Source organism: Cetorhinus maximus, chromosome 10 (genome assembly GCF_964194155.1).
Source record: "Cetorhinus maximus chromosome 10, sCetMax3.hap1.1, whole genome shotgun sequence".
In the NCBI taxonomy this organism is placed as follows: Eukaryota; Metazoa; Chordata; class Chondrichthyes; order Lamniformes; family Cetorhinidae; genus Cetorhinus; species Cetorhinus maximus.
In genome coordinates, this window is record NC_135888.1 from 13,800,849 (window position 1) to 13,824,301 (window position 23,453).

At 43.9% G+C, this 23,453-nt stretch overlaps 1 protein-coding gene across 1 annotated transcript in view; it reads right to left on the reverse strand.

Moving 5' to 3' along the window:
* Positions 1 to 23,453, reverse strand: part of cfap77 (cilia and flagella associated protein 77) — a 226,351-nt gene that overhangs the window by 35,739 nt on the left and 167,159 nt on the right. Inside the window, exons 5-6 of the mRNA XM_078549993.1 lie at positions 20,161 to 20,266; positions 5,636 to 5,737 (exon numbers count right to left, since the gene is read on the reverse strand). Of these exons, the coding sequence (XP_078406119.1) occupies positions 5,636 to 5,737; positions 20,161 to 20,266 (208 nt within the window). The remainder of the gene's footprint in view (positions 1 to 5,635; positions 5,738 to 20,160; positions 20,267 to 23,453) is intronic.

Sequence of the window (23,453 nt, forward strand, 5' to 3'; positions counted from 1 at the left end):
ATATGAAATGCCATTACTGTGATGGGCTGAATGGTCATCTGTGGTGTAAAATTCTTATGATTCTTTAAATGGCAATTGGAGAGGGAGGGAAAAAGCATCAATAAGAAAATTATTTTAATTTGTTGCACCTACTATAAAGTTTAAACTTTTAAATGAAAATTCCCAACTAACTTTTGTTGGAATTATTTTGCTGAGGAGGACTGATGTTTGCATCAATCCTGGAAACAGACAGTTTTAATGTGCTGAATTCAGTTAGAAAGTTAGAATCAGTCAGGCCTAGAGTATACTGAATAATAGCTGTCCAGTTCTGGTCATTGGAGACATGATGATGAGTAAAAGCTTCCTGGTACAGCGATATGTCAACGACAGTATCAGCAAGAACTACAAATTCACCATAGAAGGTGAAGAATATGGGGTGGAAATTTTGGTATCTACCTGGCACCTGAATAGTGAAACTCCATGCATCCCCAAATGAGGCCTCAAGCATAATTTCAGTGGAGTCAGCATGGCACAAACAGCCAGTTGGCAAAAAGGAAGCCTAGATTGCATCCTGACTAGTGTTATAACAGTCCTCAGGTCATGAAGCCTGGGGTTAGGATTGGAAACCATGGGAATGGGGAGGATAGGAGGCCAGGGACTAGGATTAGAAGATAGCGGGGAAGATAGTGGGCCGGGAGTTAGGTAAGTGGAGCCTCAACTTATCTGTGAGGCCCGTATTTTTCAGTATCAGTAAGGTATATAATATTTTTACCTTGTGCAAGTCATGTGATCGAGTGCTTCAAGTAAATTTTCTGCATTACAGTGCTGTCTATGATTATACAGTCATAATTAGACTGCATAAGAACCATGGTAAACATTGGCCCGGATTTTCCCTCCTGGGTCGGGTGCACAGAGATGGGAGAATTTCTGGCTCTGCAAACATGACATTTAATAATAGCAGCCTGCAGTTCCAATTTTCGTTCCGGGGGGCTGTTTGGATTAGAAGTCGGACCTGCCACCCCTGGAACGAGTGCGGAGGCTGCCTGGTGCGGAGGCGGGCTGGGTGGAAAGCCTGTCTCTGTGCTCCGGCACTTTGTTGAATTTGATTTTAAAAATGATTAAAACGAAAAGCAGCCCTCCAGCCCCCATGGCTCACCCCCCTCACCACCACACGCTCCCCAGGCCCCATCCATGCTACCTCATGGCCTCCCACCCATCCCCAAGGTCCCTCATACTCCCTTATGCTCCCCAAACCTCATGGCCCTTTATAACCCCTTTGCCAACTTAGTGCCAACTCATACCAATCCATGCCCCCACCCACCACCCTTTGCCCTTATCCCCTCCATGCCAACTCACCTAATATCTACCATGGGAAAACCTCAGGAGCCATGCTGACATAAAATAATATCACAGAATTGTTATGATGCAGAAGGAGGCCATTCGGCCCATTGTATCTGCACTGACCCTCTGATTGAGCAATTTGACTCAGTGCCATTCTCCTGCCTTTTTCTGGCACATTGTTTCTGTTTAAATAATCATCTTGTGGCCTCTTGAATGTCTCAATTCAATCTGCCTCCATCACAATTCCAGGCAGTGCATTCCAAACCTGAACTACTTGCTGTGTAAAAATGTTTTTTCTCACATCACATTTGCTTTTTTTGCACATCACTTTAAATCTGTGCCCTCTCATTCCTGATCCTTTTACAAGTGGGAGCAGTTTCTCCCTATCTAATCTGTCCAGCCCCCTCACGATTTTGAACACCTCTATCAAATCTCCTCTAAGTGTCCTCCTCTCCAAGGAGAACAGACCCAACTTCTCCAATCTACCTTCACAGCTGAAGTTTCTCATCCCTAGAACTATTTTTGTAAACCTCTTCTGCATTCCCTCCAATGCATTCACATCCTTCCTAAAGTGTGGTGCCCAGAACTGTACACAATACTCCAGCTGAGGTCTAACTAGTGTCCTATATAAATTCAGCATAACCTCCTTGCACTTGTACTCTATGCCCTTAATAATAAAGCCTAGGATACTGTATGCTTTATTAACTGCTTTATAACTTTATTAACTCCACCTGTTCTGCCACCTTTAATGACTTATGCACATTTACACCCAGGTCCCTTTGCTCCTGCATACCCTTTAGAGTTGTACTTTTTATTTTATATTGTCTCTCCATGTTCTTCCTACCAAAAATGAATCACCTCACATTGAACTTCATCTGCCACCTATCTGCCCACTCCACCAACCTGTCTATGTCCTTTTGAAATTCTACACTGTCCCCACCCACCCCCCCCCACCCCACCGCAACAGTATGCAATGCTTCCAAGTTTTTGTATCATCCACAAACATTGAAATTGTCTCCTGCGCACCAAGATCTAGATCATTAAGATATATCAGGAAAAGCAAGGGTCCCAATACCAACTCCTGGGGAACTCCACTACAAACCTTCCTCCAGCCCAAAAAATATCCATTGCCCATCACTCACTGTTTCCTATTACTCAGCCAATTTTGTATCCATGTTGCTACACTCCCTTTTATTCCATGAGCTATAACTTTCCTCACAAGTCCGCTGTGCGGCACTATATCAAATGCCTTTTGGAAGTCCATGTACACATCAACAGCATTACTCTCATCAACCCGCTCCAGTACCTCTTCAAAAAACTCCAGTAAAATAGTTAATACGATTTTCCCTTAAGAAATTCTGGCTCTTCCTAATCAACCAGCATTTTTCCATGTGACTATTAATTCTATCCCAAATAATTGTTTCTAGAAGCTTCTCCACCACTGAAGTTAAATTGACTGGTCTGTAATTGCTGGGTTTATCCTTACAATCTTTTCTGAACAAGGGCCGTAATGTTTACAATTCTCCAGTTCTCTGCACCTCCCCTGAGTCTAAGGAAGACTGAAAGATTATGACCAATGCCCCTGCAATTTCCACCTCACTTCCTTCAATATTAAGTACTTAAGTACTGACAGTTTATTCAATACCTCCTCTTTATCAATTTTGAACCCTTCTAGTGACAGAGTTTCCTCCTCTGTCACCATGGCCTGGGTAGCACCTTCTTCCTTTGTAAAGACAGATGCAAAGTATTCATTTAATACCTCAGCCATGCCCTCTGCCTCCATATGTAAATCCCCTTTTTGGTCCCTATCGTCCTACTCCTCCTTTTACCAACTTTTTACTATTTATGTGCCTATAAAATATTTTGGGATTCACCTTTATGTTGGCTGCCAGTCTTGTCTCATAATCCCTCTTCGCTTCTCTTATTTGCTTCTTCTCCTCTCCTCTGAACCTTCTGTATTCAGCTTGGTTCTCAATTGTATTTTCTACCTGACACCTCTTGTAAGCACACTTTTTCTTCTTTATCTTAATTTCTATCTCCTTTTTCATCCAGGGAGCTCTGGATTTGTTTGCCCTACCTTTCCCTTTTGAGGGAATATACCTTGGTTGTGCCCAAACCATTTCTTCTTTGAAAACAGCTGTTCAGCTACAATTTTTCCCACCAACCTTTGGTGCAAGTCTATCCTGCCCAGCTAATTATTCTTACTCTGGACTGCCCATTGTCCTTTTCTAGCATCATCCTAAACCTTATGATACAATGATCACTGTCTCCTAAATGTTCCCCCACTGAAACTTGATCTACTTGACCCACCTGATTCCTAAGAACCAGGTCTAGCAGTCCCTCCTTTCTTGTTAAATTGGACACATATTGCTATTAAAAATTCTCCCGAACACACTCTAGGAGCTCTTGCCCCTCTCTGTCCTTTACACTACCATTATCCCAGTCTATATTATGGTAATAAAAGTCCCCCATTATAACTACTCTATAATGTTTGCACCCCTCTGTAGTTTCCTGCAGATTTATTCCTCTACATCCTTCCCACTGGTTGGTGGCCTATAGTCTACACCGAGCAATGTAATTGCACCTTAGCTCTAGCCAGATTGATTCTGTCCTTGAACTCTCCGGGACATCCACTTTCTCCAGCGCTGCAATGCTCTCCTTAAGCAATACAGCCACCCCTCCTCCTTTTCTTCCTGCCCTATCTTTCCTGAACACCTTATACCCAGGAATATTTAACTACCCAGTCTTACCCTTGCTTGAAACAGGTCTGTGTTATCACCATAACATCATAATTCTGCATGGCACTCTGCACCTGTAACTCACCAGTCTTATTTACTATACTGTGTGCATTCACATACATGCAGTATAACCATGATTTAGACTTCATTACTTTCTTCCTTACTCCGACTCCTTGTTTTATCTTACTATTCTCTATTCTAGTGCTGTCTGTCTCTCCCGGTATTTTGTGCAACTTGGTATTACTCTCTAATATTCTCTCCTGGTTCCCACAGCCCTGCCGAGTTAATTTAAAACCCCCAACAGCACTAGCAAAATGCTCCGTGAGGAACTCAGTCTTGGCTCTGTTCAGGTGCAACCCCTCTGGCTTGTACAGGTAAAGTCTACTGATGATGTCATTATTTAAAAAAAAACACTTTCGTTGATTAAAAACATTCAATACATAGAAATTTCTTAAACTAATCTCTTACGATAACAAACAAACAATTCTATAACCACTTGAAGCTGTCAATCAAACTGCTTACTTAACAGGCACCCCACTGTGATAATGTTAGTTTGTAAAGTCAGTCATTGCAGCACAAATCTTATAATGATAACCCTCAGGCTTATGTGTACAGGCAGAGTGAAATATTAAGCTGACTTTTTTTGAACTCCAGAAGTTTTTTTTAATTTAAAGCCCAGCAGAGTTAAATTCATTGACAGCTTTGGCAGTTGCATTTAGTTTTTGACAGTTCCAATGAGTTTTGACAGTTCTTTGACATCCTTGACAGTTCCAGTGAGTTTATGCACTTTTTACGCATAGCCATGTTTATTTTTAACAATCCCAAATGGTGCTTTACCTGTCCCAAAGGGTCCCTTACCTCTCCCAAATGTCCTGGGACTATATCCAAAGGGGTACCATGGCTATTCAAACAAACTCACCAAGTTCAAACCAGCTCTTATTTGGTCTAATCTGCATACACCAGGTTTCACACTCCTGGCCTACCAAAATCCCACTTTAGTGGAGGCAGCTGATGATTTAAATGGCCTGCTGCCTCCATGAAATATGCATGCATGAAACCCAGCCTGACTCCAGTCCCACAACTGCAAAAATAGGAAGTGCCATGTTCAGGGACAGGTGTTAGGATTGTCAGCTATTTCCGCTATTTTCGCCATGATGGAGAGCCTCTCCATCATGGAAAAAACCTGAGCCATCAAAAACTCATTTGAGTTCCTGGTCTACTCATGAGCAAAGCCACCAATAATATAAATGATGATTATAATTATTAATTACAATTATTATTTAAAAATAGTTCAATAAATCACTTTATATCATCTTCACATAGATATTAATAATTAGGTGCTGGTTTATGAGAAGCTTTATGTTGTGGATTCATGTACCCATACTGGGTCGTTACTGGACATATCACACAGATCGCATTAACAGGAACTTTCATTGCATCTCTGTGGGTTGCAGTGGAATTGAGGATCATATGTTAGTTTATTCTCTAACTCACTGCATCGCCAAAGAAAGAAAGAAGTAATGAGTAACATACATAGCAGCTTTAAGAAAAGTGAACACAAAAAGTAGCTTTCTTACCTTTTGGTAGCGCTTTGGATGCACTATCGGCGCAGGATCAACTTTTGGAACGGCTTTGCTCAACACTGCTGCACGGGTTTGATAATTCTTTACGAGTGTGACCTACAAACACAAAACCTGGCCGCATGAAAATTCTAATCAATAGAATTAGAATCAATACCATTGAACCAAGCTCAACTGTTTCAGTCAATGTGAATATGTTTGTTCAATGCAGATTAGCGTGCAACAACTGTCATGCCAATTCAATCTCATTCAGCGTGTAAGTATTTTCTTAATCAACATTTCTACAGGATACATGTATCTGACTGAAATGTTCTATCATAGTACAATGGATTGAAACATATGCCCTACATTGACTAAATTAGTGGAATTTCTTCATTTACACTTCTTGTACATAGTTATGAGCATCTAGCAGTGTCAGGATATTAACCTGAGATATTGCAATGATGAAATCTTCCAGCTATGATTTTTAAAAATTGGTACAAAATTTGTAGTCATTCCAGTAGCATGGTGCATTGATGTGCTAATGTGCTGACCTGTATGACATAGGATGTGAGTTTAAATGGCCCTCAGTTTCCCAGCCAACACAATGTTAATTTGAGCTATGTTTTAGGGGTGGCAACTAAAGAAAGCCAAATAAAATTGGAGGGTGAGTCATCCCAAACAGCTCTTTTCACACTCACCTGTGGATTAGTAACAAGCTAACACTGATAAAGTCCAAATAGCTGTTTGGTGTTTAGTGAATATTACATGGGAGGGAGGGGGCACAGCTAAATAGATGGCTAATGTGTGATTCAGAATAATGCCAACAGTGTGGGTTCAACTCCTGTTCTGGCTGAGGTAGATTTGGGACCTGCCTCCTTTCCTTGCCCCATGCTTGATACGGAGCGGTGCCCCTCAAATTATATAACCAAGTGTCTCTGACTAATAGTGAGAGATGCCTACGGACCCTCGTGGACTATGGCTAGTTACCTACCTCCCTACTGTTAGAATCATATCTTTCAAGACTGAGGCTTTCTTTTACAAAATGGAAGACCTGGCATGATCTGAACATCTGGCTGCTTACCTGGAATTTTTTTTTAAAGGAGGTCGTAAGTTCACCTTGGAACTGTAAACAAGTAGGCCTCTTCCAAGAAATCACCTGATCTATATTATGCTTGAGAAGGAGTTGTTTGTTTGCGTTGAACTGAAAAGCACTTTAATTAATAAAAAGCTGGGAGGCAGAAAGGAAACCACATGGGAGAGAGGAAAAAAAACTTGTGAACCTGCTTGTTTTGAAGGCAGTCTTTTTGGAGAACAAGCTGAGGAAAGAAAGCTACCTTGACTGGCTCCCTCTCTCTACCTTGCCTAAAATTGTGTGTAGCTATCAACATGTATCCAGAAAACCCTCTTCTGAGTGTAACTAATCTGCATTTGGTCCTGCAAAACTGAGACCAATGGTGAGAACTTCCAGGCATCCACCGGGACCAGTGGCCCATCTTTTTTTTAATTCATTCACGGGATGTGGGCTTCACTGGCTGGGCCAGCATTTATTGCCCATCCCTGGTTGCCCTTGAGAAGGTGGTGGTGAGCTGCCTTCTTGAACTGCTGCAGCCCATGTGGTGCAGGTACACCCACAGTGCTGTTAGGAAGTGAGTTCCAGAATTTTGACCCAGTGACAGTGAAGGAACAGCAATATATTTCCAAGTCAGGATGGTGAGTGACTTGGAGGGGAACTTCCAGGAAGTGGTATTCCCATCTATCTGTTGCCCTTGTCCTTCTAGATGGTAGTGGTCGTGGGTTTGGAAGGTGCTGTCTAAGTGGTGAATTCCTGCAGTGCATCTTGTAGATGGTACACACTGCTGCTACTGTGCATCAGTGGTGGAGGGAGTGAATGTTTGTGAATGTAGTGCCAATCAAGTGGGTTGCTTTGTCCTGGATGGTGTCAAGCTTCTTGAGTGTTGTGGGAGCTACACTCATCCAGGCAAGTGGGGAGTATTCCATCACATTCCTGACCTGTGCCTTGTAGATGGTGGACAGGCTTTGGGGAGTCAGGAGATGAGTTACTTGTGACAGGATTCCTAGCCTCTGACCTGCTGTTGTAGTGACAGTATTTAAATGGCTAGTCCAGTTCAGTTTCATGTCAATGGTAACCCTAAGGATATTGATAGTGGAGGATTCAGGGACAGTAATGCCACTGAACATCAAGGGGTGATGATTGGATTCTATCTTGTTGGAGATGGTCATTGCCTGACACTTGTGTGGCACGAATGTTACTCACCACTTGTCAGCCCAAACCTGGAAATTGTCCAGGTCTTGCTGCATTTCGATATGGACTGCTTCAGTATCTGAGGAGTCGCGAATGGTGTTGAACATTGTGCAATCATCAGTGAACATCCCCACTTCTGACGTTATGCTGGAAGGAAGGTCATTGATGAAGCAGCTGAAGATGGTTGGGCTGAGGACACTTCAGTGAGGAACTCCTGCAGTGATGTCCTGGAACTGAGATGACTGACCTCCAACAACCACAACCATCTACCTTTGTGCTAGGTATGACTCCAACCAGAGGAGTTTTCTCCCTGATTCCCATTGACACCAGTTTTGCTAGTGCTCCTTGATGCCACACTCAGTCAAATGCAGCCTTGATGTCAAGGGCAGTCACTCACACCTCACCTTAGGAGTTCAGCTCTTTTGTCCATGTTTGAACAGAGGCTGTAATGAGGTCAGGAGCTGAGTTGCCCTTGCAGAACCCAAATTGGGCGACAGTGAGCAGATTATTGCTAAGCAAGTGCTGCTTGATAGCACTGTTAATGACTCCTTCCATTATCTTACTGATGATCGAGAGTAGACTGATTGGGCGGTAATTGGATGGGTTGAGCTTGTTCTGCTTTTTGTGTACAGGACATATCTGGGCAATTTTCCACATAGCCGGATAGATGCCAGTGTTGTAGCTGTACTGGAACAGCTTGGCTAGTGGCGAAGCAAGTTTTGGAGCACAAGTCTTCAGTACTATTGCCAGAATATTGTCAGGGCCCGTAGCCTTTGCAGTGCCTTCAGCTGTTTCTTGATATCACATGGAGTGAATCAAATTGGCTGAAGACTGGCATCTGTGATGCTGGGAACCTCCAGAGAGGCTGAGATGGATCATCCACTCGGCACTTCTGGCTGAAGATTGTAGCAAATGCTTCAGCCTTATCTTTTGCACTGATGAGATGGGCTCCTCCATCACTGAGGATGGGGATATTTGTGGAGCCTCCTACTTCAGTGAGTTGTTTAATTGTCCACCACCATTCACAACTGGATGTGGCAGGACTGCAGAGCTTAAATCTGATCCGTTGGTTGTGGGATCGCTTAACTCTGTCTATCACATGCTGCTTATGCTGTTTAGCATGCACGTAGTCCTGCTTCACCAGGTTGACACCTCATTTTTAGGTATGCCTGGTGCTGCTCCTGGCATGCCCTCCTGCACTCTTCATTGAATTAGGGTTGATCCTCTGGCTTGATGGTAATGTTAGAGTCGGGGTTATGTGGGCCGTGAGGATACAGATTGTGGTTGAGCACAATTCTGCTGCTGCTGATGGCCCACAGTGCCTCACGGATGCCCAGTCTTGAGTTGCTAGATCTGTTCAAAATGTCTACCATTTAGCATGGTGGTAGTGCCACACAAGACGATGGAGGGTATCCTCAATGTGAAGGCAGGACTTTGTCTCCACAACGACTGTGCAGTGGTCACTCCTAGTGATACTGTCATGGACAGATGCATCTGCGGCAGGCAGGTTGGTGAGGATGAGGTTGAGTATATTTTTCCCTCTTGTTGGTTCCCTCACCACCTGCTGCAGACCCAGTCTAGCAGCTATGTCCTTTAGGGCTCAACCAACTCGGTCAGTAGTGGTGCTACTGAGCCACTCTTGGTGATGGACATTGAAGTTCCCCCACCCAGAGTACATTCTGTGCCCTTGCCACCCTCAGTGGTTCCTCCAAATGGTGTTCAACATGGAGGAGCACTGATTCATCAGCTGAGGGAGAGCGGTACATGGTAATCAGCAAGAGGTTTCCTTGCCCGTGTTTGATCTGATGCCATGAGTTTCATGGTGTCCGGAATCAATGTTGAGGACTCCCAGGGCAACTCCCTCCCAACTGTATACCATTGTCCCACCACCTCTGCTGGGTCTGTGCTGTGCTGCCGGTGGGAGAGGACATTCCCAGGGATGGTGATGGTGGTGGTGTCTGGGACATTTTCCATAAGATATGATTCTGAGCCTGACTGTTGCTTGTCTGTGAGACAGCTCTCCCAATTTTGACACTAGCCCCCAGATGTTAGTAAGGAGGACTTTGCAGGGTCGACAGGGCTGAGATTGCCATCGTCGTTTCTGCTGCCTAAGTCGATGTCGGATGGTCCATCCAGTTTCATTTATTTTTTGTGACTTCGTAGCAGTTTGAGTGGCTTGTTAGGCCATTTCAGAGAACATTTAAGAGTCAACCACATTGCTGTGGGTCTGGAGTCACAGATTTCCTTCCCTAAAGGGCATTAGTGATCCAGATGGGTTTTTACAACAATCAACAATGGTTTCATGGTCATCATTAGGCTTTTAATTCCTGGTTTTTATTGGATTCAAATTCCACCAAATCAGCCATGGCAGGATTCAAATCTGGATCCCCAGAGCATGACCCTGGGTCTCTGGAATACTAGTCCAGCAACAATACCACTTCGCCATCATCTCCCCCCATGTGAGAAAACTCCAGGTTGACAATGTCAAGACCCTGCAGACTTTATCTTTTATTATAATACCCCTCCTCCAAAGCCCATCTCTGCAGAGAGACTCTATCTGTTTCTCCTTTGTTTGTCTTTGTGTATGTGTCTATGTGTGTGCTGGGGGACTTCTTTAGGAAGAGATAGATAGTTATACTTCCCGATTACAATTGTGTGTTCACTAGTACTTGCAACTTGTTAAAAGAAGTTTTGTTTTAAAATAAATTAATCATTCTGAGTTTTTGAAAGAAGCCTGGTCAGAGTCTCTTTTCTTCTAATTACTAGAGGTATAGGTACACAATTGGCCATTTTGGGGGGAAAATTAGACATTTAAATTAATGGTATGGCCTGTGGCGTAGTGGGGCTTGATCATTCATGCACTCCTCACATTCCGGTCGTAACACTACATGGGGGAGGAGAGAATTTTCTATGTTTAGAAATCTTAATAAGTTACTTAGCTTCTTTGATGCAGGTGTTCCTCAGAACTAATTTCCCTGAGTGTAGCCCTTGATAGCTTTGGCTGCCTCAGGGAAAATCAATGCTGGTGCATGGACCTCATGCACCATATACCGTATATCACAGAATCACAGAATTGCTGCAGTGCAGAAGGAGACCATTTGGCCCACTCGGTCTGCACCAGCTGTCCGAATGAACAATTCACTTAGTACCATATCCCAGTTTTCTCCCCATACCCCCGCACATTCTTCCTTTTCAAATAACAGTCTAATTCCCTTTTGAATGCTTCAGTTGAACCCATCTCCTCCATACTCTCAGGCAGTGCATTCCAGGCCTTAACCACTCACTGTGTGAAAAAGTTTTTCTTCATGTCGCTTTTGCTTCTTTTGCCAATTACTTTAAATCTGTGCCCTCTTGTTCTCGATCCTTTCAGCAGCAGGAACAGTTTCTCCCTATTTATTCTGTCCACACCCCTCATGATTTTGAATACCTCTATCAAATCTCCTCTCAGCCTTCTTTTCTCCAAGGAAAACAGTTCTAACTTCTCCAATCTATCTTCATAACTGAAGTTCTTCATCCCTGGAACCATTCTCATGAATCTTTTCTGCACTCTGTCCAATGTCTTCAGATCCTTCTTAAAGTGCAGTGCCCAGAACTCGACATAGTACTCCATCTGAGGCCGAACTAATGTCTTACATAAATTCAACATAATCTCCTTGCTCTTGTACTCTATGTCCCTGTTAATAAAGCCTACAATGCTGTATGCTCTTTTAAATCACTCTCTCAATCTGTCCTGCCACCTTCACACCTTATATACCTCATACACCCAGGTCCCTCTGCTCCCAGACCCCCTTTAGAATTGTACCCTATATTTTATACTGTCTCTCCATGTTCTTCCTGCCAAAATTAATTACTTCACATTTCTCCACATTCCACCTGTCCGCCCATTCCACCAACTTGTCTATGTCCTTTTGCAGTTCTACATTATCATCCTCACAGTTCACAATGCTTCAAGTTTCATATCATTTGCAAATTTTGAAATTGTGCCCTGTACACCAAGGTCTAGGTGATTAATATATAATCAGGAAAAGTAATTGTCCCAACACTGACCCCTGGGGAATTCCACCACAAACTTTCCTCCAGACTGAAAAACATCCATTAACCAGTACTCTCTGTTTCCTGTCACTTAGCCAATTTTGTATCCATGTTGCTACTGTCCCTTTTATTCTATGAGCTATAACTTTGCTCACAGGTCTGTTGTGTGGCACTGTATCAAATGCCTTTTGGAAGTCCATGTACACCACATCAACAGCATTGCCCTCATCAACCCTCTCTGTTACTTCTTCAAAAAACTCCAGCAAGTTGGTTAAATGCGATTTTCCCTTAACAAATCCATGCTGGCTTTCCTTAATTAACCTGGATTTGTCCATGCGACTATTAATTTTGTACCAAATTGTTGATTTTATAAGCTTCCCCACCACCGAAGTTAAATTAACTAGCCTCTAGTTGCTGGGTATATCCTTACACTCATTTTTGAACAAGGGGGTAACATTTGCAATTCTTCAGCCCTCTGGCATCACCTCCATCTTTAAGGCATTCTGAAGAATTATGGCCAGTGCCTCCACAATTTCCACTCTCACTTCCCTCAGTATCCTTGGATGTTTCTCATCTGGTCCTGGTGCCTTACCAACAACCCATCCCATAGGTTATTCTTATCAATTTTAAACCATTCTACTGTCTGAATTACCTCCTCTTTCACCATGACCTGAGTAGTATCTTCTTCCTTTGTAAAGACAGATGCAAAATATTCATTTAAAACTTCAGCTATGCCCTCTACCTCCCTGCGTAAATCCCCTTTTTTGGTGCCTAATCATCGCTACTCCTGCTTTTACCACCCTTTTATTATTTATATGCCTATAAAAGGCTTTGGGATTCCCCTTTTATGTTGGCTGCCAGTCTCTTTTCACACTCCCTCATTGCCTCTCTTACTTGCTTTTTCACCTCCCCTCTGAACCTTCTATATTCAATCTGGTTCCCAATTGTATTTTCTACCTGACACCTGTCTTAAGCACACTTTTTCTTCTTCATCTTAATCTCTATCTCTTTTGTCATTCGGGGAGTTCTGGATTTGTTTGTCCTGCCTTTCCCTTTCAAGATAGGACATACCTTGACTATGCCTGAACTATCTCTTCTTTGAAGGTAGCCCATTGTTCAGCTGCCGTTTCTCCTGCTGACCTTTGACTCCAATTTATTCTGCCCAGATCCGTTCTTATCCCATTGAAGTTGGCTTTCCCCCAGTTAATTATTCTTACTCTGGATTTTTCTTTATCCTTTTCCATAGCCAACCTAATTCTTATGATAAAATGATGACTGTCCCCTAAATGATCTCCTAGTGACTCTTGATCCAATTGACCCACCTCATTCCCAAGGACCAGGTCTAGCAGTGCCTCCTTTCTCATTGGACTGGAAACATGTTGTTGTTGAAAAATTTCCTGAGCACATTCTAGGAGCTTTTGCCCCTCTCTGCCCTTTACACTACTACTATCCCAGACTATGTCCAAATAATTCAAGTCCCCCATTATAACTACTCTATCATTTTTGTGCCTCTCTGTAATTTTCTTGCAAATTTGTTACTCTATAGCCTTTCCACTTGTTGGTGGTCAATAGACTAGACAAAGCAATGTAATTGCACCTTTTTTGCTCCCCAATAAATGGATTCTGTCCTTGACCCCCTCTGGGACGTCCTCTTTCTCCAACACTGCAATGCTGTCCTTAATCAATACCGCCACCCCTCCCCCTTTTCTTCCTTTTCTATATTTTCCGAACACGTTGTAGCCAGGAATATTTAGCACCCAGTCCTGTATTCCTTTGAGCCAGGTCTCTGCTATAGCCTGTACTTCCACATGGCAGTCTACGCCTGTGACTCACCAATCTTATTTACCACACTCCGTACATTCACATACATGCACATGATTTTTAGACTTGATTACTTTCTGCCTTACTCTGACCCCACTTATTAACTTATCATTCATTATTCTAGTGCTATCTATCTCTCCCAATATTCTGTGCACCTTGGTATTCCTCTCTGATATTATCTCCTGGTTCCCATACCCCTGCCAAGTTATTTAAAACCTGCCCCAATAGCAATAGCAAAATACCCTGCAAGAAACTCAGTCCTGGCTCTATTTAGGTGCAACCTGTCTGGCCTGAACAGATCCCATCTCCCTCCCAATATCCCAATAATCTAAAGCCCTCCATCCTGCACCATTTTTCCAGCCACGCATTCATCTGCTTTATCCTCCTACTTCTGTACTCACTTTCGTTTGTTACTGGGAGTAATCCAGAGATTACTACTTTTGAGGTCCTGCTTGCTGATTTCCTACCTAGCTCCCTAAATTCTGACTGCAGGACCACCTCCCTCTTTCTGCTTATATCATTCATGCCAATTCATACCAATGTGGACCCACAACTACTGGCTGTTTGCCCACCCACTAAGGGTGCTCTGCAGCCGCTCAGTCATATCCTTGACCCTGGCTTCCCGGAGGCAACACCCAATCCTGGATTCATGTTGCAGCCACAGAAATGCTTATCTATTCCCTTAACTATCGAATCACCTATTACTATTGCTCTTCCAGTCTTTCTTGTACCACCCTGGACACCTGTGGTGCTGCAGACCTGGCTCTGGTTGCACTCCCCAAATGAACCATCACTCTCATCAGTATTCAGAACTGACTACTGTTTGGAGAGTGGGATGCACTGAGGGGACTCCTACACTACCTGCTTGTTTCTTTTTGACTGCCTGGTCATCACCCATTCCTTTTGTCCCTGCAAACTGTAAAGCTGTGGGGTGACCACATCTATAAACATACTATCCACCAAGCTCTCAACCTCATTGATGTGCTGAGTGATGCCAGCTGATGCTCAAGTTCTGAAAGCTAGAGGTCAAGCAGCTGCAATTAATACCACTTCCCGCACAAATGATTATTCTGGCCATGCCTTCATGAGCATAAGTCACATTAAAAATTGAAAACCTTCCCCTATTGCATGTTCTTCAACATGCTGTTCCTAATTGAATGATAGTTAAATGAGTTGAAACATTAATTTTCATATCTAAGGAAGGAATATGTGCACTTTTCTTGGGCTCATTTATTTAACTCTGATTGATGCTTATTTGTACATTCAGGAGAATTCTAGAGATTGGCAGGAAATTTGAGTGTAAGGGGAGGTTGGTAGATTGAACACATTTTCGGGTCTAACTTCCAGGTTGCGGCCATAGAGGGCAAAATGTATGACGTATATACATAAATAAAGGTTTTACAATATCCAAGTGGCACAAAGAAGAAATGCACAAAGAGGAAAGAATTTTAATATATTATTAAGAAATTAAAGAGAAAAAACTTCCTTCCCATATTAGCTATTCCATTACAAAGAGAGGAACAGATCAGAGGATTACAAAGATAGGAAATTGCACCTGTTAATGATATGGTGTTTCTAAGCTCTTTAGTTAGGATTTGTGTAATAGACTAAGAAGTATAGAAGAATGTGAGATTAAGATCGGGGCCTAAGTGGGGAGAATGGCTACTACAGTCCTGCAGATGATATTTTTATTGTTATTTTGTTTATGTTATAATCAAACTTAACTAAAAGTTCAATCTGGCAGAAGTATTCCGAGTAGTGCTGACATTTTGAAATGATTACTTGCTTTACCTGGTAACTGCTATCTGAAGGGAAAATATATTTTCCTGGCTCAGTCACTGGTTCCAGTAAACAGCAGAATAGTTTATTTGGAGGTGATTTGTCACAATTCACAGTTCATCTTTTTGTTTTCTAAATGCACTGTAAGGTTCAAATTTTTAAAGAAAACACAGCTCTTCTCTTGAAACAACTGGAGTCTTGCTTGTAATTTGACAGGGTCCCAACAATGTAATCAACTTTCTGGGGTGGCTAACAAAGAAATATCCCTTGTTGTAAGTCAGGCCTTGCTTAGCATGTTCATGATGATTTCCAGCCCTTCCTTGCCTGTGACACAGAGGTTGCATTTCTGACCTAAAAATCTCTAGAAGCACTGGTTCAGCCTCAACTGGAATATTGCATCCAGTTCTTTAAGAATATGTGAAGGCATTAGAGAGAGTGCAGAAAAGATTCACAAGAATGGTTCCAGGGCTGAGGAACTTCAGTTATGTAGATAGATTGGAGAAGTTGGGACTCTTCTCCTTGGAGAAGTGAAGGTTGAGAGGAGATTTGACAGAGGTATTCAAAATCATGAGGGGTCTGGACAGAGTAGATGGAGAAAAACTGTTCCCATTGGTGGAACGATCGAGAATCAGAGAGTACAGTCATAAGTAACTGGCAAAAGAACCAATGGCGACATGAGAAAAAATCTTTTTCACACTGCATGTGATCTGGAATGCACTGCCTGAGAACGTGATGGAGGCAGGGTCAATTGAGGCTTTTAAAAGGTAATTGGTTCATTATCTGAAAAGCAAACATTTGTAGGGCCACGGGGAAAAGGCAGGAGAGTGGCTGTAGATGAATTACTTCTTCAAAGAGCCAGGACAGATACAGTGGGCCGAATGGCCTCCTTTTGTGCTGTATCCATTCTATGAATGTAACATAGCCAGTAACAAATTCTAATTATCTGCTTAACACCAAAGTGAAACATAATCATGGAGGAAAATTATGTTTTCCACCATCCATTAATACTTTCAGTTCAGGGACAATATCAGATCTCTCAGGCTTCAAAGCCTAAAAATTTGCCTATCTGCAAAGCCAAAGAGCTTATCTAACTGGAACATAGGCCGACAAGGAACACGCGTGTGTATGCGCACAAACAGACATGGACACACACATTCTATACCACTTTGTACTACCTGGGACTGGATTCCAAATCAATCAGCTTGCTAACAGTGCCACGGAAAATGTATATACTTGCACTAGACTGTCCAGGATTTAACCTATCTCTTTCTGGCATGAGATTGGAAGGGCAATGGAACAATGTCACCTGGATTACACAGTGCTATAGTGAGGGAAGAGACCATCGTTTTGTAAATATGTACCACTGGCTTTGGCTACAGCTATACTGCACGTCACTCACTGTAAAGAGGTAATTTAATGATGAAAAGGGGTGTGGATGTGCAGTGAGATCTGTTGTCCCTTGGTTCCTGTTCAGCACTATTTTTCCTAAACATGAGCAATCAAAATCCTCAAATTATCTGCAGTAGGAAAAAATTGGCTCCCAGCTCATGTGACACTGACACATGAGGGGACATGTTTTAAAAGTTTTTTTCCTTTATTTAAATTTTCAAATATCAAACTGATCTCCTTGAGGCACAGAGGTGCCTCAGGGAAATTTCTGCACTCTTTTGAGCGCAGGCCCTGACTCAGGGAAACCTCCCCCCCACCACCCGCCCCCCCCCCACCACCACCCGCACAGGGAGCGCTCAGCGCTTCTGGGCGAGCGTCACGCTGGGCAGGCCTTAATTGGCCCACCCACATAAAATAGAGGCACGGACCCAATCGGGTTCGTGCTCGCTCCCGCCCACCCCTGCACAACCCCACCATTGGGGGGAAAATTCAGCCCTGGGAGTGAGCCAGGCACATACACACTCATTCCCTCCTCCTCCTCCCTCCCCAAAAACCTATCCACAAAGCAGGCCAGGAGAGGAGGAAAACCCTGGCTGAAAGGCAACCCACTTCCAAACCCCACTTTCGTATGAATTCTGCTGAGAACAGCTTGGAGCCTGTGCCACCAGAGGTGAATGCAATGTTAGTGTTAGTTAAACCAAACTCCTTAGTTCAGCCCTGTTCCCCATGCCTTTCCTGGTGACCAGTAATCGGGGCCTTTCTGCCTCTCCAGCACTGCCTCCTAAGTGAAAGGCAAAAAAGCTTTTATTGATTAACTCTGCTGCTTGGCGCTTTTTAAGTTATTTTTATTAATTATTATTTTTTTAAATTATCTTTTTATTGCTTTGCTGTTGTTTGTTTGGAAATTTATGTTTAATGTTATGCCAAAGCTTATCTTTCCAAAATTTGCTCATGGGCCCCTGGAGTGAGAAAAAAATTGACATGTGGCCCCTCAAACGAAAAAGGTTAGACAAGCCTGCGCTAATTGGTCTCCACGATACAGAATATAAGACTGATAAAGACAGAGGGTGGAATCATCCCAGATTTGCACAAAGTGTGGTAGCGGGCAAGAAAAAAGTTGTTTTACCCACCGGCCTCAATGGCGGGTTTTCAGACCATATTGTCCTATTCCAGCCTCATTAATTATGCAGCCACAGGAAACACGCCATCCCGCTGGCAGCAGCCTCCAATTTGCCCACCACTCCATTACCTCGCTACTTCATCACGCAGTCCGCTGTATTTGAACTGCAGCCACACACACACTTCTCAATGCTTGCAGCCTAGGACTGCTTCGGTGAAGACATGGCCCCAAAAGCCAAGAAGAGTGCAGCACCCCGATTCAGTGACACATCCCTGGGACACCTTCTGGTTGCCGTGGAGGCCCACTGCGATGTCCTCTACCTCCGCTCTGGCTGCAGGAGGCCCATCAGTCTCACCAGTCCGGCTTGGGAAGCAGTGGCAGAGGTGGTCAGTGCTAATGCTGCACACAAGGGGTCGGCCAACCAGTGCAGAAAAAGGATGAATGATCTCATTGATGCCGCCAGGCAACCATCTTATCACTCTAAACTCACACACTCACATTCACTGGCATCTCACTCAGTGCCAGCTCAAGGGTCACCACCACTCACTCTCTCTCACACACCCTCACTTCTCCATCTGATGTCATCTCCTCTGGAGACTGCTTCCTCAGCCCTCGCCATCTTGAGGCCACTTGCACAGATGAACGTGTCCCCACACACACCCTGGAATACCCACCTTCCCCAGTACAGTCCTCACCCTGCAGCCTCTTCCCTTGCTTGAGGCCACCTCCCCTTCCCCAAGTAAGCCCTAGCCCAGGCAGCCGTTGAAAACCACACCTGTCTTATGGCTGGTCTGGTAGGTAGAGACCTGCCCATAAGTCCCCCTAAAAGTGAGGTCGTGCTCCCTGCGAAGCCTGGCGCTGATGACCACCAGTTCTGCCCGACGCAAACAAACCTTGAAATCCTGAGTGAAGTGCAGCTTGCCAGGTGCACGTTGCTTATGTAGAGTTGTGAAACACATTGGTATGGTGCCTAGATGATCCAGCGTGGGGGGGATGATTCCGTTGAGCAGGGCTTATAATGAGATGCTAAAGCATTGAAATTAGGTTCCCTACGTGCAGCGGTGGGAAATGCGGACCAGCATTGACGGGTGGAACGGACAATCGCAAACTGGTTTCGTGATGGCATGAAATCGATTTTTGGCCTTCTCGCCATATTGTTCCCCCCCCCCCTGCCCGCCATGATGCCCGATGCCAGTGGGGTTGGAAAATTCCAGCCAGAATATTAGGGGCCTGAATTATTCCCTCATCGGGCACGTGCGATCTGCGGGCCCGGAAGCGGATGCAAAATGTGCTTCGGCTTGCGATCGGCCCCCGACCACGATCTTAAGCTGGCTGACCAATTAACGACCAGCCAGCGTGAAATGTGCCCGGAGAATGGCTCAGCCCTGCCATTGGGGGTGGGAAGAGGGCGGGTGCCAATTTCACTGCGGGTGCTGGTGGGCGCTTCCAGTGAGCTCCCTGAAGGCAGACAGATGCCTCAGGGAGCTGCAGGCCTCCAAATAATAAAAGAAAGCCCAAAAATGCTGCAAAAAATGTCCATGCAGCACAATCAAGCACCTGAAAGCAGACCTCATTAAAAAAAAACAGTCCCCAGATATTTATTTTTATTTTAAATCCTAACGGAGATTTCATCCTGGCCTTGGATGAGGTTTCATCAAAAATGTAGAGCCCGCCTGGCTGATTGGCCCGTCCGCCAACCGTAAGGTTGGACAGGCCACGAAAAGTCGCTGACAATTGGGCCGTTAATGGGCTTAATTGCCCTCTTAATTGTCGGCGGGCGCTCTTCCAACTTTTATGCGCACCTCCCGAGCAAAATATCGCGATGACGTCAGGACGCTCCACCACCGATTACATGCCTGTTCGGGTCAGGCACGCCCGCCTGCAGGACGTAAAATTCTGGCCTGGGAATTGTAATACTTGACAAAATGCATTCAAGCAACAGAAAAGCAAACTTAAAATTTCACATTACCAGTGTACAGTTCCAATTGGAGTTATTCTGTATTGCAGTTTCCCCTAAAAGGAAATCAACTTCTTCCAGGCCAATTTAAACCGGGTCTCATTCCAGCTCTTGGTATGAGATGTCCTGCAGTGGTTTAATTTATAAAATGCATTTATACTGTTAGGCTGCACACAAACCTGATGGGTCTTTTTCTTCTTCTTGGCCTTGTCTCTTGCTTTCTGCTCATCTTCCCATTCCTTCTGGAATTTATTCTCCAGCAGGTCAAACATAGGGGTCGAGGTCCTGGGGAAAATGTTATAAGTCAATAAGCACCTTAAATTGACTATTATTCCACAACAACTTTTTTTTTTCCTGATGATGAGAAAAGTAAGACTCGAATTTGGCTACTTTGGAGAATAATGTGAAAAAAACAATAGACTTGATTTATGCCCATTGTCTCTGAATGGAAAACTCTTGCAAAGAAAACTATGAATGGGTTTGATAGGGTTGATGCAGAGAAGATATCTGCACATGTGGGAAGAACAGAACTAGAGGCCATCAATATAAAATGGGCACTAACAAATTAATAGGGAATTCAAGAGGAATTTCTTTACCTAAAGACTGACTAGAATGTGGAACTCCCAGCCACAGGAAGTACTTGGGGTGAATATCATTGATGCATTCAAGGGGAAGCTGGGTAAGCAACATAAGACAGAAAGCTATAGAAGGATATGTTGATAGGGTTAGATGAAGAGGATTAGGAGGAAGTTTGTATGCAGCAGAAATACCGGCATCAACCTGTTGAACTAAATGGCCTGTTTCTGTTCTGCAAATACTTTGTAACTTTGTAGTTTTGTAATATTACATAACGTCACTATGCATAACAATATTTTGGCCACATAACAACAGTCACTACACTTCACAGATGTGAAGCACTTTGAGGTGTTAAAATGAGGTACTTTATAAATCCAAGTATTTATTTATCCCCTCAGTTCTTCTAGCTGTGCTTAACATTGCTTAAGGTATGCAAAAAGAGTGATTCTTATTCCAACTTTAAATTTCTTCTTATGTAAAATACATAATAGTCTTTGGATCACTGCTTACCCAAATTTAAAAAAGCATAATTATTGTTAAATTGATTTAAAATTACTTTACAATAAATATATAGAACTGATATCAGGCAAGGATTTTGGATTATGTAAATGACAAGAGAGAACCTTCAGTTGCCATTGGCCCCTGAAATTGTGAGGTTAGGCTAACAGCCCTTGAATCGCTTACTGTTACTTACCACTAATGTTACACTGTATATTAATTCCTTTTTCTATGCATGTATACTGGATGGGGTGGGGGTGGGGGTGCCTGGTGGGTGGTGGTGGGGCATCATTTTACCTTTGATCAAAAATTTTGTTGGAAGCAGCTGTTTTTGTGCTCAATAACTTGCTTTCTTCCCATTTCCTTATTGCGTTATGTCAGTTATACAAGAAAATTAAGCTCTGTAATGCTGGTTTATTGAGAAATAATTGGCCTGGGTCTTCCAGTCTCCAGATTATCAGAGAACAGATGTATTACCCAAGATATGTGTCGGGACCCCATGGAAGTGCCGATGCGCTGACCTCTGTGGGAATTGCTCAGGAAGTCTGAACTTGTGATGGATAATTCCCCTACTCCCCAGGACCCTCCACAAAAGTCTTCGACTGTGAACTACAGTCAGAGACTTTAGCCAGTTCCATGGGACTTAGCTGGATAGTTACCCAGGAAGCTTTGAATAGAAAAATCCTAGGTAACTACAGAACTGACCCCCCTCCCACCACCCCTGGCCTGACCTGAGCTGACTACCCCTTCTGCCTCCCTCACTAACTCCCTAATCCCCTGACCAACCTCCCAACTCAACCCAACTACCCCTCCTGACCACACTAATCCCCGGTCACCTGACTACCCCTTTCCACCCAACCCAACTACCCCTACCCCCGACCAGACCAGAATAACCCCCGACCTGACTACTCCTCCTGACCCTACCCACCTACCCCTGACCCACTTACACTCACCCACCCTCCCTACTGACCTGCCTCCTACTGACCTGCCACCCTATCCACCTGCCACCCTACCCACTCATTTATTCATCCATTCACCCATTCACTAACTTTCACACTGGACATTTAAACCTACTATACGGCATCCAATGCCATAAAAAGGGAGCTGGTCCAGTCTTCCCCCCACCCCCCCAACGTTATTCCATTGTGACAGGGGTTCTCCAGTGGACTGTATACCTGCAATTTCTGGAGAAGCTGGGCTTGGAAGACCCAGTCAGAAATGCGGGGCTGCGTCTAGGTGCAGAAAAGTACGGTCAGAGCAGCAATCCAACGGTGGTTGCTTCTTTGCAGAAGATCTGGGCCAATATCACATTGATTTCTAGGAAATACACTGTGTGATATGTACCTTATTGAGGATAATAGATTTGGGTGTGATCATGAGGCAATAATGTCATCAAGAGTTCTGTGGAGGGAAACAGAGTTAACAGGTGGAATCTTCTGTTCTGAGCCTAAGTTCAGTGGTGGGAGTGGAAGTCGGAGTGATTTCTGCTGGAGGGGCGGGGGGTACGAGACAGCTGATCAAGCGCGATCTTGCACTGATCAGCTCATTACTAATGCATCCGTGTTGAGCACTGCGGAACCTGTGGCTGGGCATGTAGGAAGTCACTGTCCCTGCTGTTAATTCATGGTCTGGGCGCCATAGTTAAAGGGCACCTGGACAGCCTGCATTATTGCTTCCACCTTTACCGTGCCACTGCTCCACCCTTCCCCGCTAACCGTTCCTCCCTCAGTTATCCTCCATGCAACTTGCACTGCCACCACCCGATCTCAAGCATAGGCTGGTGCTTACAGATGGTCTCCAAAGAGGACAATGCAGTAGCAACTTGCGATTGATCATGGAAGAGGTCCAGCTTACCAGGTGCTAGCCATTTATGTGCAATCGTAAAAGTGAATGTTCTAAATTTCCCACTGGTGAGGAATTTGGAGGGGGAATTTAATTCTAGCCTTTTAATGAGCATGCATGACATGTTAATACATGCAAAAGGGTTTCCTGACATTGTTCACTGGGAAGCCTTTGACTCGCCTTTAAATCCCCGAGAATAGAATTCCTAATGTTCATCCCATAATGTTTGTCGGGAAACTGATTTTTGACCTCACACCAAATTAGGTTTCCCTGCCTGCCAAACCTCCCCAAGGTTTCAGATCGCTGATGACCCTTCATTACTTCTGATAGAGGATCCTCATTGACCTGAAATGTTAATGCTGTTTTTCTCCACAGATGCTGCCTGACCTGCTGAGTACTTCCAGAATTTTCTGTTTTTATTCAGATTTCTAGCATCTGCAGTATTTTGCTTTTGAATCTCATCAAGAGGCCTGGATGATGGATTAAGCTGCTGGTCTATAATTTGAAAGATTTATAACTGCCAACTGAACTCAGGAATAAGATTACACGGCGAAAC